At 44.0% G+C, this 14434-nt stretch overlaps 1 protein-coding gene across 2 annotated transcripts in view; it reads right to left on the bottom strand.

The window, feature by feature from the left end:
• Positions 1–1595: 1595 nt before the first annotated feature.
• The window catches only part of acsl1a (acyl-CoA synthetase long chain family member 1a), a 51326-nt gene continuing 38487 nt past the window's right edge, over positions 1596–14434 (bottom strand). For both annotated transcript variants that reach the window (XM_014195507.2, NM_001173571.1), the window contains exons 14-21: positions 10606–10701; positions 9931–10003; positions 9596–9684; positions 6491–6607; positions 5457–5600; positions 5079–5180; positions 3876–3947; positions 1596–3642 (exon numbers count right to left, since the gene is read on the bottom strand). In XM_014195507.2, the coding sequence (XP_014050982.1) occupies positions 3502–3642; positions 3876–3947; positions 5079–5180; positions 5457–5600; positions 6491–6607; positions 9596–9684; positions 9931–10003; positions 10606–10701 (834 nt within the window). In that variant the 3' untranslated portion in view covers positions 1596–3501. The remainder of the gene's footprint in view (positions 3643–3875; positions 3948–5078; positions 5181–5456; positions 5601–6490; positions 6608–9595; positions 9685–9930; positions 10004–10605; positions 10702–14434) is intronic.

The following is a 14434-nucleotide window of genomic DNA, read 5'->3' as shown; positions in this document are numbered from 1 at the left end:
GTTCTTAGTAAACTGATGGAGAAAATTGTGTTTGACCAAATGCATTTTACATTTAATCATTTAGCAGACGCTCTTATCCAGAGTGGATACATTTATTTGTACTGGTCCCCCGTGCAAATCGAACCCACAATCCAGGCGTTGCAAGTGCCATGCTCTCTACCAACTGAGCCACAAGGTAATTCTTCAGGGAACAAGTTTACTGAATTTCAGCATGCATATAGAGTAGGGCACTCAACTAGTACTGCATTGACTCAGATGAAAGATCGGTTAAAATAAATGGATATTAACATGATAGTTGGAGCTGTATTGTTAGATTTCAGTGTAGCCTTTGATTGATCATAAATTGTTATTGAAGAAACTCACTTGCTCCGACTTTACATCACCTGCAATCACATGGTTGGGGAGTTATTTAGCCAATAGAACCCAGTGTTCAATGGATGTTTCTGTAACATCAGATATGTACAGGGCAGTTGCCTTGGTCTGTTACGCTTCTCTATTTTTATAAATGATTTATCACAGGTCTTACACGAAGCTAAAATGACCATGTATGCGCATGATTCCACACTTAACATGTCAGCACCCAAAAGCCAGTGAGCTCACTGAAATTCTAAATAAAGAGTTAGTATTAGAATGGGTGGTTAATAATAAACTAGTCTAAAATACATCAAAAACTAAAAGCATTTTATTTGCTTCAAAACAGTAAGACCTAAACCTCAACTGGAGTTGTGCATAAAGGGTGTGACCACTGAGCAAGTTGAGGAAGCAAACTCCTAGGTATAACATTGGATGGTCAATTATCAAGTCATTGACAAAGTTGTGAAGATGGGGAAAGGGTGTATGTTATAAAAAAAAAAAATGTTTATACAAAAATCAACTGTACAAGTTGTTAAGGCTTGTCCCACCTTGATTACTGTCAGTCCGGTAATATGGTAAAGTGCGGCAAAGACAGACCTAGCAAAGCTGCAGCTGGCTCAAAACAGAGCAGCACATACATAAGATGCACGCCAGTCTATCCTGGTTGAGGGTTCATGATAGATGAACTGCTTCTCTACTAGTTTGAGAAATATTACTGCAATGAAAATTCCAGGATTGTATGCATTATCAAATAACATTCAGCTTAGACACCAATACATAGCCCACAAGACATGCTACCAGGGGTCTCTTCACAGTCCCGAAGTCCAAAACAAATTCACAGCAACGCACATTATTATACAGAGCCATGATTGCATGGCACTCCCAATTACAATTACTCAAGAAAATATCAAAATTACCTTTAGGAAACGGATTAAACATCTCATGGAACAGAGGGGACAAACATTTTTTAGATGCATTGTTTGTATATTGTATTTTTTTTTTTTTAAAGTGTGACTCCTTGTCTATCAGTGTTTTGTTACTTGTCATGTGTGTTTTTTGTGGACCCCAGGAAGAGTAGCAGATGCTTCTGAAAAAGCTAATGGGAATCTAAATAAACAAATAAAACCATGCATTATGAATAAAGTTTGTTTTTTGTGTTGACTGAAATCAGTTATCATATTGTGTACATCTCAAAGAATGTCTGTATACAACAACAAAAAGTATAATGAAGCAGAGAGAGCTACAGTAGGACAAACAGGTTTATTTGGTACAGTGGAGTAAATGAAAGGTATGAATTTTACTCCCGTACAAAACACATCAAAACCGAACACTGTCGATTTAAGGAGAGCTCAAGTTCCTAGTATTGGCCATCTGTGATGGTGTCTCGAAACATGATCAAGCAGATAAACCCAATAATGTACAGAACAATGTTAACAAACAGGTCAATGTGCATCATGAGCACTTAATTCATTGTTAAATAACCTGAATTCATAAAAGGACCCTTTTTTATTTCTTTGTTAGATCTCAAAGGAGACTAAAATGTCAATAATGTGGTTCCTTATAGAGGTAAATGATGGTTAGGCCTAACACAAATAAGTCACTATTTTTGTCCAAAAAAAGCAAACTCAAGGGGCCAGCGAGCCATGGCTTGGCACTGGCCAGCTTAACCTGATCATTCTCCAGGGTATCCTTCATTAGGCATCAAATGGGAGAAAACATCTTCAAAACGGATGGCGAGTGTGCATTCCAATTGGACAAAAGTCAGTTTCACCACCTCCGTTTGAACACATTTAAAAAGCATTAGATTTGTGTAAGCATGGGCTATCTAGAGAGCCCTTGCACCATTTTACACCCAATTATTTATTTTACATCCATGAGGGGGAGGGAACGAGCGCACATTTTGGTGAGAGAATTGGAATTTGGCAGCTAGGCTCCTGATTGTTGCCTGCTGAATATGACCCGGGTATCCCTTGGCCGACAGGACTATGTTTTCTATGGATAGGACAGGTCCCGGCGTGTGCATTTTGGCACATTGAGGCCACTGTAGTTTTAAAAGGACACTTAGGGAATAAATGTTTCTGTGTGTGAGCAGAGACATTGGTGGCACTTTAGGTTGTGTGTTTTCGTTCTGGTATTGCACATGCAGTCTTTTATCCCTGCTGTGTGGGAGGCTTATTTCCTTTGCCAGGCTTTTGTGCCATTCACAAGAGCATAACACCTTTCAGAATGGACATCTTCCTACTTGTCTTGTGCTAAAATAGTTATGGAAGGATCAGAAAGGTTTAGACAAGGCCTTCTGACAGTACAACGTTGAAAAACAAGGGAATGCAGAAAAAAGAAAGAACACATGCTACTGTATCAACCGTGACCCATTGAAGTCCTCTCGTGACTTTTTCTACAGATACACTATTTACAGTAACATTCATCAATGATATTAAATATCAACTTAAATTAAAAGAAACAAACATTAAATAGACTGCTATAAATAGCTACTGTATTTCTCAAGTTGAACAAGACAGTACTAATGTTTGTCTCAGTATTTCAACAACTGAAATGTCTGCATGGGTGTGGTCTTGAAACATAAAGCAGATAAACAAAAAAGAGAATAAAAGAATAAAACTAAAGTTTGTCAGAACTTAGAGATGATTAGTAAAAACTGGTTAATTGAAACTGACAATTGAGGGATTACCAACCGTGAGATAGTCGAGAAACTCCTAACAGGCGACTCGATTGGCACTTGAAATGGCTGACAGGAATGGTTGACAGTCACATGGTCAGTAAGGCATGAACCTCTCCCCCTTTCACTATGGCCTAGATATAAACAAATGTAGATAAATAACCTGTGCACTGCAATCTACTTCTAAAAGTGATTGCGCTGAGTTTATGGCGAACGTGATCTCTGGGACATTGCCTTTAAAAAAAGTCTAATCACAGTGCATGGGTCTACCTATGTTTATTTGAATCCCAGTCTCTAACATAACAGACTCACTCTCTCCATCTCTTCTACACAGCAAGGGGACCAAAGACACTGTCACAGTAGACAAGAGAGGGCACAACCGTCACCTCCGATGAGCATTACAGTCAAGGGGAGCGGGCTATGGTTTCCAGATTGTCACCCTCTGCTTCCCTTTCCCCTCTACCTGGGGTTCACATCTTGATCTTGGCATAGAGCAGGTCAATCTGCTCTCGGAAGTGACTGCGGAGGTCGGTCCTCTTGGCCTTTAGCGTGGGCGTCAGGAGGCCGTTCTGGACGGAGAACATCTCCGTGTGCAGCGAGATATCTCTCACCTGCACGGGACAGAGACAGCATGTTATTCATTATTCAGCTTATTATGTGTTTAGCTTATATTTAACAAGCCGAGTCCCATTGAGATGCAAATGTTTTGTTTTTTCTCCAAGAGTACTCTGGGCTAGAGGCAGCATTATAATCATGCACAATTTGGCACCAACATCACTTGTGAGTGTTATCGTGTCTAAATGGTGCCTAATGAATGTGTGGAGCGTTAGGAAGGATTCCTCACCTGCTCAAAAGACTTCAGTCCCCCTTCTTTCCCCAGCCTCAGAATGTCCTCCAGAATGGCATTTTTCAACTCCTGGAAAGATAGGCACTTCAGACAAGGCAGTGTAGACAATACATCTTAATGGCTGTACTTAAAAAGGGATAGTTCACTCAAACTATCTTTCAGTATTTTGTTCATTAGTCTATCATTAATAGAATCCCCCCAAAATGTGCATGTCAGAAGTCACATTGTCTATATGGAGCACTTTCATTACAAATAAAAACTGATGAGTGTTTGAGATGAGATTGGCTATGTTCTGATATCCACACTAGCATGCCCAATACATTGCTTCATTCTAAGGCTTTACACTCAAATCTTATTTGTCACATGCGCCAAATACAACAGGTGCAGACCTTACTGTGAAATGCTTACTTACAAGCTCTTAACCAGTTAAGAAAATATTTACTAAATAAACTGAAATAAAAAGTAACAATAACAAGGCTATATACAGGGGGTACCGGTACCGAGTCAATGTGCGGGGGTACATGTTAGTCAAGGTAATTTGTACATGTAGGTAGGGGTAAAGTGACTATGCATAGATAATAAGAAGAGAGTAACAGCAGTGTAAAAACAGGGGGGGGGATTAATTGTTCAGTAGACTTATGGCTTGGGGGTAGAAGCTGTTAAGGAGCCTTTTGGACCTAGACTTGGTGCTTCGGTACTGCTTCCCCTACGGTAGCAGAGACAACAGTCTATGACTTGGGTGACTGGAGTCTGACGATTCAATTTTGGGGCGTTCCTCTGACACCGTCTAGTATATACAGTAGGTCCTGGATGGCAGGGAGCTTGGCCCCAGTGATGTACTGGGCCATACGCACTACCCTCTGTAAGGCCTTATGGTCGGATGCCGAAAAGTTGCCATACCAAGTGGTGATGCAACCGGTCAGAATGCTCTCAATGGTGCAGCTGTAGAACTTTCAGGATCTGGGGACCCATGCCATATTTTTTTCAGTCTCCTGAGGGGGAAAGGCATTGTCGTGCCCTCTTCACGACTGTCTTGTTGTGTTTGGACCATGAGCTACTGTAGAGGCTCTGCAAGCTCCAGTGACATTTTGCTGAGGACAACACTTGCTGAAGTGTAAGAGGTATGCTAGCATGGACTGTGGAAATCAGCCACTGAATACACTGTCAGGTAAATCTGCCATACCATTGAAGCTCGCTAACCTTGCTTGCACACATCTCCAAATAAGAACCCTCGATGCCCTTCTTCTTTGCCCATCCTGGTAAGGAGTCTGGATCAGGCACCACAATGCCCACCAGGCATGCCTGTGTCAAACAAGACATTTTTAAACATTTAGCTTTTTACAATTCATAAGCACTTATACTAATTTACAAATGTATCAACATTTACAAGCAATGGCTTATATATGAAAGTCATAAGTGTCACCCAAACAAGTTTCAATTAGATGGTGCACACATCCACAACCAACATTATTCATGTACATACCCAACCACAAACAAAGTGCTTCAATAGAAACACGCACAGCAGAAGCCTTGGCACACATGCGGGCATGCGCACACACGATTTGGTTTGTCACAAACCTGCAAGCTATCGCCATGGACAAAGATCTGGGCCACCGGGTCGCTCCGGATGTAGATGTTCTCGACCTTCTCCGGGGCAATGTACTCTCCTTGAGCCAGCTTGAAGATGTGCTTCTTCCTGTCCACGATCTTCAGAATGCCATTCTGAAAGTAGAGTAAACAAACTTAACTAAGTACTGATTAACTACATCAGATTTTGCCCCATTACTACTTTCCCGCTCTTAGTCAGTCATAGATTGAGGCCCAATGTCTGCTGATCTCTTTTGCCTGGTACTTATTTCATCATAATCGTCATCATCAGCTAAGCAGGGTCGGTCCTGGTCGCTCCCTGGATGGGATACCAGATGCTGCTGGCAGTGGTGTTGGAGGGCTAAGGAGATCCCAATGCCCCAGGGCAGTGAAGGGGACATTGCCCTGCGTAGTGTGCCATCTTTTGGATGGGACAATAAAACGGGTGTCCTGACCCTCTGTTGTCATTAAAAATCCCATTGCAATTATCATAAAAGTAGGGGTGTTAGCCCCATTGTCATGGCTAAACTCCCAACCTGGCCCCATTTTATCATGGCCACCTAACTGGCATATTTCACTCCTCACCTCTCCACCTGATGTGTGGTGAGTATTCTGGGGTGGCAGGTAGCCTAGTGGTTAGAGTATTGGACTAGTAACCAAAAGGTTGCATGATCGAATCCCCGAGCTGACAAGGTAAAATAATCTGTCGTTCTGCCCCTGAAAAAGGAATTTGTTCTTAACTGACTTGCCTAGGTAATTTAACTTAAACTTCTGGCACAAAAATGGTCACCGTGCAAGCCCCACCAGAGGACAATTTCCCATCCCCGCCTTATAGGCTAGCTCAATGTTTCCCAATCTTGGTCCTGGGGACCCAAAGGGGTGCACATTTTTGTTTTTGCCATAGCACTAACAGTTGATTCAACTAATCAAGTCATCATCATGCCTAAAGAAGGTGGAACCCTTTGGGTCTCCAGGATCAGAATTGGGAAACACAGCTAGCTGAATGTAGAGTTGACAGTACTTACAGGCAGCCACTTCCCAATGTCTCCGGTGTGGAGCCAGCCATCCTGATCCAAGGCCTCCTTTGTCTTCTCTGGGTCATTCAGGTAGCCCTTGAATACATTTGGTCCTTTCACACACACCTGCGAAGAAGCAGAACTATATATACATCAAATACAAACATGGGACTAGGATACACACCCACCTCCTCAAAGGCTAATGATTAAATTGGGAAGTATCAAAGCAAGCTGGGAAAACCCCCACCCCAATATTCCTGTCGGTCCCAATACACGCTGTAAAGAGATCAGTGGAAGGCACCCCAAGGACACAGTCATTGGCACCCATTCAAAAAAGCTTATCTAACAACGTGGATATTCATCAAATCCGTCATGATTTCTATGTGGTTACTAAAATCTGATTTTGCTGCATAATGTTTAGAAGTGGTCCTTTAGGGTTTAGAAAATCCATTGCGTGACCAAAAGTATATAGACCTGCTCGTCAAACATCTCATTCCAAAATCATGTGCATTAATATGGCGTTGCTACTATAACAGCCTTCACTCTTCTGGGAAGGCTTTCCACTAGATGTTGGAACATTGCTGCGGAGAATTGCTCCCATTCAGCCACAAGAGCATTCGTGAGGTCGGGCACTGATGTTGAGCGATTAGGCCTGGTCTCTCCTATCATTGCTATGCAGACGACACACAATTCATCTTCTCCTTTCCCCCTTCTGATAACCAGGCGGTGAATCGCATCTCTGCATGTCTGTCAGACATAACAGTGTGGATGACGGATCACCACCTCAAGCTGAACCTCGGCAAGACGGAGCTGCTCATCCTAACGGGGAAGGACTGCCCGTTCCATGATCTCACCATCACGGTTGACAACTCCCTTGTGTCCTCCTCCCAGAGTGCTAAGAACCTTGGCGTGATCCTGGACAACACCCTGTCGTTCTCCACTAACATCAAGGCGGTGACCCGATCCTGTAGGTTCATGCTCTACAACATTCGCAGAGTACGACCCTGCCTCACACAGGAAGCGGCGCAGGTCCTAATCCAGGCACTTGTCATCTCCCATCTAGATTACTGCAACTCGCTGTTGGCTGGGCTCCCTGCCTGTGCCATTAAACCCCTACAACTCATCCAGAACGCCGCAGCCCGTCTGGTGTTCAACCTTCCCAAGTTCTCTCACGTCACCCTCTCTCCACTGGCTTCCAGTTGAAGCTCGCATCCGCTACAAGACCATGGTGATTGCCTACGGAGCTGTGAAGGGAACGGCACCTCCATACCTTCAGGCTCTGATCAGGCCCTACACCCAAACAAGGGCACTGCGTTCATCCACCTCTGGCCTGCTGGCCCCCCTACCTCTGAGGAAGCACAGTTCCCGCTCAGCCCAGTCAAAACTGTTCGCTGCTCTGGCACCCCAATGGTGGAACAAGCTCCCTCACGACGCCAGGACAGCGGAGTCAATCACCACCTTCCGGAGACACCTGAAACCCCACCTCTTTAAGGAATACCTAGGATAGGATAAAGTAATCCTTCTAACCCCCCCCTTAAAAGATTTAGATGCACTATTGTAAAGTGGTTGTTCCACTGGATATCATAAGGTGAATGCACCAATTTGTAAGTCGCTCTGGATAAGAGCGTCTGCTAAATGACTTAAATGTAATGTAATGTAATGTAATGTTGCAGTCGGCCTTTCAATTCATCCCAAAAGTGTTTGATGGGGTTGAGGTCAGGGCTCTGTGCAGGCCAGTCAAGTTCTTCCACACCGATCACGACAAACCATTTCTTTATGGACCTCGCTTGTGCACGGGGACATTATCATGCTGAAACAGGAAAAGGCCTTCCCCAAACTGTTGATACAAAGTTGGAAGCACAGAATCGTCTAGAATGTCATTGTATGCTATAGCATTAATATTTCCCTTCACTGGAACTAAGGGGCTTAGTCCAAACCATAAAAAAAAAAACAGCCCCAGACCATTATTCCTCCTCCACCAAATGCATCGGTGCAGGTAGCGTTCTCCTGGCATCCGCCAAACCCAGATACATCCGTCGGACTGCTAGATGGTGAATCGTGATTCATCACTCCAGAGAATGAGTTTCCACTGCTCCAGAGTCTAATGGCAGTGAGCTTTACACCACTCCAGCCGACGCTTGGCATTGAGCATGGTGACCTTAGGCATGTGTGCGGCTGCTCGGCCATAGGGAAACCCATTTCACGAAGTTCCCGACGAACAGTTCTTGTGCTGATGTTGCTTCCGGAGGCATCTTGGAACTCGGTAGTGAGTGTTGCAACCGACAGACAATTTTACGCACCACACGCGTCGGCACTCCAGTTATGTGAGCTTGTGTGGCCTACCACTTCATGGCTGAGCCGTTGTTGCTCCTAGACGTTTCCATTTCACAATAACAGCACTTACAGTTGACTGGGGCAGCTTTAGCAGGGCAGAAGTTATACGAACTGACTTGTTGGAAAGGTGGCATCCTATGACAGTACCACGTTGAAAGTCACTGAGCCCTTCAGTAAGGCCATTCTACTGCCAATGTTTGGCTGTGGAGATTGCATGGCTGTGTGCTCGATTTTATACCCCCGTCAGCAACAGGTGTGACTGAAATAGCTGAATCCACTCATTTGAAGGCATGTCCACATACTTTTGTATATATAGTGTACGTCTGCAAAATGCTAACTCCTGTTCAGATAAGCTGGTAGTATAGCTAGCCATATAGAGATCGATGGTGGTATATGAAGTCGTTTTTAAGTGCAATGCAGTTGATTGGTGACGATGACATGAACATGTATTGGAGTTGACAGGCTAATTTTGATGGGTGTGAATGAGGAGATTCTGATCTATCAACAACACATGGGCCCTATGTGTGGAATTTCCATGGGGTTTACATTGTTTTGTCAAACTCCAAACATCTCTTTACCGCATGTATTAAAACCCTACCACTGGGCTTGGCCCTTATTCTTCAATGTTTGCAGATCAGTATGGTGGAAGCTTTACTACTGTAGTGCTTATACCTATCCAGACCCTTCAGATATGCTAACATCGACTAGTTAGGGCCAAGGGGGAGGGACAGGGAGCAATTTGAGACCGAGGTGGGTCTTCCATTGGTCTAAACACCTCACCTCTCCTTCCCCATTGGCAGCAAAGTAGTTCATCTCAGTCACGTCCACCAGCTTTACATAGTTGCAGGGCAGTGGAGCCCCCACATGACCTGGGCAAAAAGAGATGAGTTGTCACATTCCAGTAACACTTTATTTGGCTGTTCTTTCATAATGCAAACATGGTCTCATAAGGTTTCATGAAGGTTCCAGTGAGCCACACAAGACACAGAAGTAAAACTGTTCTTGTTCATTGTAGAATCAGAGTGTAGAGCCATTTGTGTGACTTGTTTGTTGGATTAAACATGTGGTGGTATGCATTGTGCGATGTGTCGGTAAAGCTTGAATGTGTGTATTACCTGCTGTCCAGTCCCCAGGCATGGACATGGTGCACCCGGCTGTGCACTCAGTCTGACCATAGCCTTCATAAAACTGTCAAGTAGAAGCAGCAGACATTTATTTGAAAGCATTGTAATTAAGTAACTTGTGTTTCTCATGCTAGTATCATCTATCTTTTGGCACCACAGCACCTGGTTGGGTGTGAGGTTGATTCCCAAGCATGAAGTGATTGTTTTGACTGATAGAAAAGAACATTATATCCAATCTTTCTAAGGCGAATCCTGTTGAACAAACAGGAAAGGTCAAAGAGGGACTCGTTTCTCTAGGGTATGAGATGGGCTATACTCCGAATCGCTACCTATGAGACGGGCTAGATTCCAATTCTCTACCTGTAAACTCCCCCTGAAGGATTTAAAAGGAAAGGTATGATGAATATTCCAGCCATGCTTCCACCAATCCAAACAATGCTTTTAAATGCATGAGGGAGTGAATGAATGAGTGCACATACCTCTTTAGAAGGTTAGAGAATTGGAACACAACCAGGCTCTGCATCCAAATTCTCTGAGAAAGGTTGCATTTGTGCACTCTTCCCCATGCATTTATAAGCATTGGATTGGTGGAAGCATGGACTAGAGGGAGTTTATCCTTTCTTACACCTGTCGTTTAATTTGTAAATCCATGAAGGGAAGTCTCACCTGGCAGCCAAGAGCAGCCCGAAGGAAGGTCAGGACGGTTGGAGACACTGGGGCCGCTCCTGTTATCATCAGCCTCACACGACCCCCAAGACTGTTCTGGAGAACACAAAGGAGGAAAGACGTTATTGACATCCATGGTTGTACCTCACACAATAGAACAGCGATTCTCAAATTTGGGTCGCACGTGTCTGAGTAATTATATATTTTTTGGGGGGGATTAATGGAGGAAAAAAGAACTGTCTGAAATGATAATGAATTTACAATTTTAAATCTCTGAACAATTTTTTCAATAACATTTAGAGCTATTATAGAGCTATTAGCAGTGCCATTTTTGGTTGATTTTCTGGTCTCAAACCAGTGAGTTTATTAACCTTCAACGACAGCGGCAACCAGTTTTGAAGCATACCAGTTATTTTATTGTTGCCTGTATTACATGTTATTTTGGCATTAATATGTGTCAGCATTACTTCCATGCTCGCGATGAGGCAAGTAACACTGAAACATGCATGAGAACATCAGATGTTCCGGACGACTGTGTGATCACTCTCTGCAGCCGATGTAAGACTTTTAAAACAGGTCAACATTCACAAGGCCGCAGGGCCAGACGGATTACCAGAACGTGTAGTCCGAGTATGCGCTGACCAACTGGCAAGTGCTTTCACTGACATTTTTCAACCCATCCCTGACTGAGTCGGTAATACCAAAAGAACACTAAGGTAACCTGCTTAAATGACTACCGACCTGTAGCACTCACATCTGTAGCATGAAGTGCTTTGAAATGCTGGTCATGGCTCACATCAACAACATTATCCCAAAAACCATCCTTAGTTTTGGGGCGACAGGTAGCCCAGTAACCGAAAGGTTGCTGGATCGAATCACCAAGCTGACAAGATAAAAATCTGTTGTTCTGCCCCTGAACAAGGCAGTTAACCCACTGTTCCCCGGTAGGCTGTCATTGTAAGTAAGAATTTGTTCTTAACTGACTTGCCAACTTAAATAATACAGATAAAAACAGGTCCACAAATGATGCACTCTATTGCACTCCAAAATGCCCTTTCACACCTGGACAAAAGGAACACCTATGCGAGAATGCTATTCATTGACTACAGCTCAGCGGTCAACACCATAGTGCCCTCAAAGCACATCACTAAGCTAAGGACCCTGGGACTAAACACCTCCCTCTGCAACTGGATCCTGGACATCCTGACGGGCCGCCCCCAGGTGGTATGGGAAGGTAACACATCTGCCACGCTGATCCTCAACACGGGGGCCCCTCGGGTGCGTTCAGTCCCCTCCTATACTCCCTGTTCATTCATGACTGCACGGCCAGATACGACTCCATCAAGTTTGCTGATGACAACAGTGAAGGGAAGTCTCACCTGGCAAACAAACTAACATGGTCCAAGCACGTCGTGAAGAGGGCATGACAAGACCCATTCTCCCTAAGGAGATTTGGCCTCAGTTCCACATCTGCACTGTCGAGAGCATCCTGACGGGTTGCATCACTGCCTGGCAACTGCTCCGCCTCCAACAGCAAGGCACTACAGAGGGTTGTGCATACAGACCAGTACGTCACTGGGGCCAAGCTTCCTGCCATCCAGGGCCTCTATACCAGGCGGTGTCAGAAGAAGGCCCTACAAATTGTCAAAGACTCCAGCCACCCTAGTCAGACTCTACTACTCCTACTCCTGGGGGGGGGGCAGGTAGCCTACTGGTTAGAGCGTTCGGCCAGTAACCAAAATGTTGCTGATCGAATCCCCGCACTGACAAGATAAAAATCTGTCATTCCGCCCCTGAACAAGTTCGTTAACCCCCAGTAGGCCGTCATTGTAAATAAGAATTTGTTAAGTGTTAAAAAATATATATTTTTACTTTAACACCTCTACCTACATGTACAGTCGTGGCCAAAAGTTGAGAATGACACAAATATTAATTTCCACAAAGTTTGCTGCTTCAGTGTCTTTAGATATTTTTGTCAGATGTTACTATGGAACACTGAAGTATAATTACAAGCATTTCATAAGTATCAAAGGCTTTTGACAATTACATGAAGTTGATGCAAAGATTCAATATTTGCAGTGTTGACCCTTCTTTTTCAAGACCTCTGCAATCCACCCTGGCATGCTGTCAATTAACTTCTGGGCCACATCCTGACTGATGGCAGCCCATTCTTGCATAATCAATGCTTGGAGCTTGTTTGAATTTGTGGGTTTTTGTTTGTCCACCCACCTCTTGAGGATTGACCACAAGTTCTCAATGGGATTAAGGTCTGGGGATTTCCTGCTCCATCATGCTGGAAAAGGCATAGTTCATCACCAAACTGTTCCTGGATAGTTGGGAGAAGTTGCTCTCGGAGGATGTGTTGGTACCATTCTTTATTCATGGCTGTGTTCTTGGCAAAATGGTGAGTGAGCCCACTCCCTTGGCTGAGAAGCAACCCCACACATGAATGGTCCCAGGATGCTTTACTGTTGGCATGACACAGGACTCACCTCGTCTTCTCCAGACAAGCTTTTTCACCGGATGCCCCAAACAATCGGAAAGGGGATTTATGAAAATGAGAATCACTTTATGAAAATGACTTTATCCCTGTACCTATTGCAGAGTATCAGTCTGTCCCTGATGTTTTACTTGGAGAGAAGTGGCTTCTTTGCTGCCCTTCTTGACACCAGGCCATCCTCCAAAAGTCTTCACCTCACTGTGCGTGCAGATGCACTCACACTTGCCTGCTGCCATTCCTGAGCAAGCTCTGTACTGGTGGTGCCCCGATCCCACAGCTGAATCAACTTCAGGAGACGGTCCTGGCACTTGCTGGACTTTCTTGGGCGCCCTGAAGCCTTCTTCACAACAATGGAACCGCTCTCGAAGTGTTTGATGATCCGATAAATGGTTGATTTAGGTGCAATCTTACTGGCAGCAATATCCTTGCCTGTGAAGCCCTTTTTGTGCAAAGCAATGATGACGGCACGTGTTTCCTTGCAGGTAACCATGTTTGACAGAGGAAGAACAATGATTCCAAGCACCACCCTCCTTTTGAAGCTTCCAGTCTGTTATTCGAACTCAATCAGCATGACAGAGTGATCTCCAGCCTTGTCCTCGTCAACACTCACACCTGTGTTAACGAGAGAATCACTGACATGTCAGCTGGTCCTATTGTGGCAGGGCTGAAATCCAGTGGAAATGTTTTTTGGGCATTCAGTTCATTTGCATGGCAAAGAGGGACTTTGCAATTAATTGCAATTCATCTGATCACTCTTCATAACATTCTGGAGTATATGCAAATTGCTATCATACAAACTGAGGCAGCAGACTGAAAATGTATATTTGTGTCATTCTCAACTTTTGGCCACCACTGTACATATTTTTTAGGTATTTTTCTTAAAACTGCATTGTTGGTTAAGGGCGTGTAAGTAAGAATTTCACTGTAAGTTCTACACCTGTTGTATTTGGCGCATGTGCCAAATAACATTTGATATCTGTCAGCAAATAACATTTAAAGTAAATAAATAAATAAATAAATAAATAATAATAAGAGTTAATAAAGCCACATACAATCATGGTCTCTTTTTTGCTTTCTGTGGTGGTGGGGCAGCCAGCGGAAAATACTGAGCGTAGGGGTTGGTAATGTTCTCTAGTTGCCACGTGATTGGCTTACTGTTATGTCACTCATAGGGACACTACATCACTGCAAAATCTAAGGGGAGTGCTTGAAAATTCAAGCCCCTTGGGTGCTGCCATAGTTACATTACAAATGCCCATCCAAGAAGGCAAAAGGTCATTGGCCACAGATAAATTGACGTCAAATCACGTTATATCTACTGTAGCTATG

Source organism: Salmo salar, chromosome ssa04 (genome assembly GCF_905237065.1).
Source record: "Salmo salar chromosome ssa04, Ssal_v3.1, whole genome shotgun sequence".
Taxonomy (NCBI): Eukaryota; Metazoa; Chordata; class Actinopteri; order Salmoniformes; family Salmonidae; genus Salmo; species Salmo salar.
The sequence above is the reverse complement of the archived record's forward strand: the minus strand, read 5'-3'. Positions and strand labels throughout refer to the sequence as shown.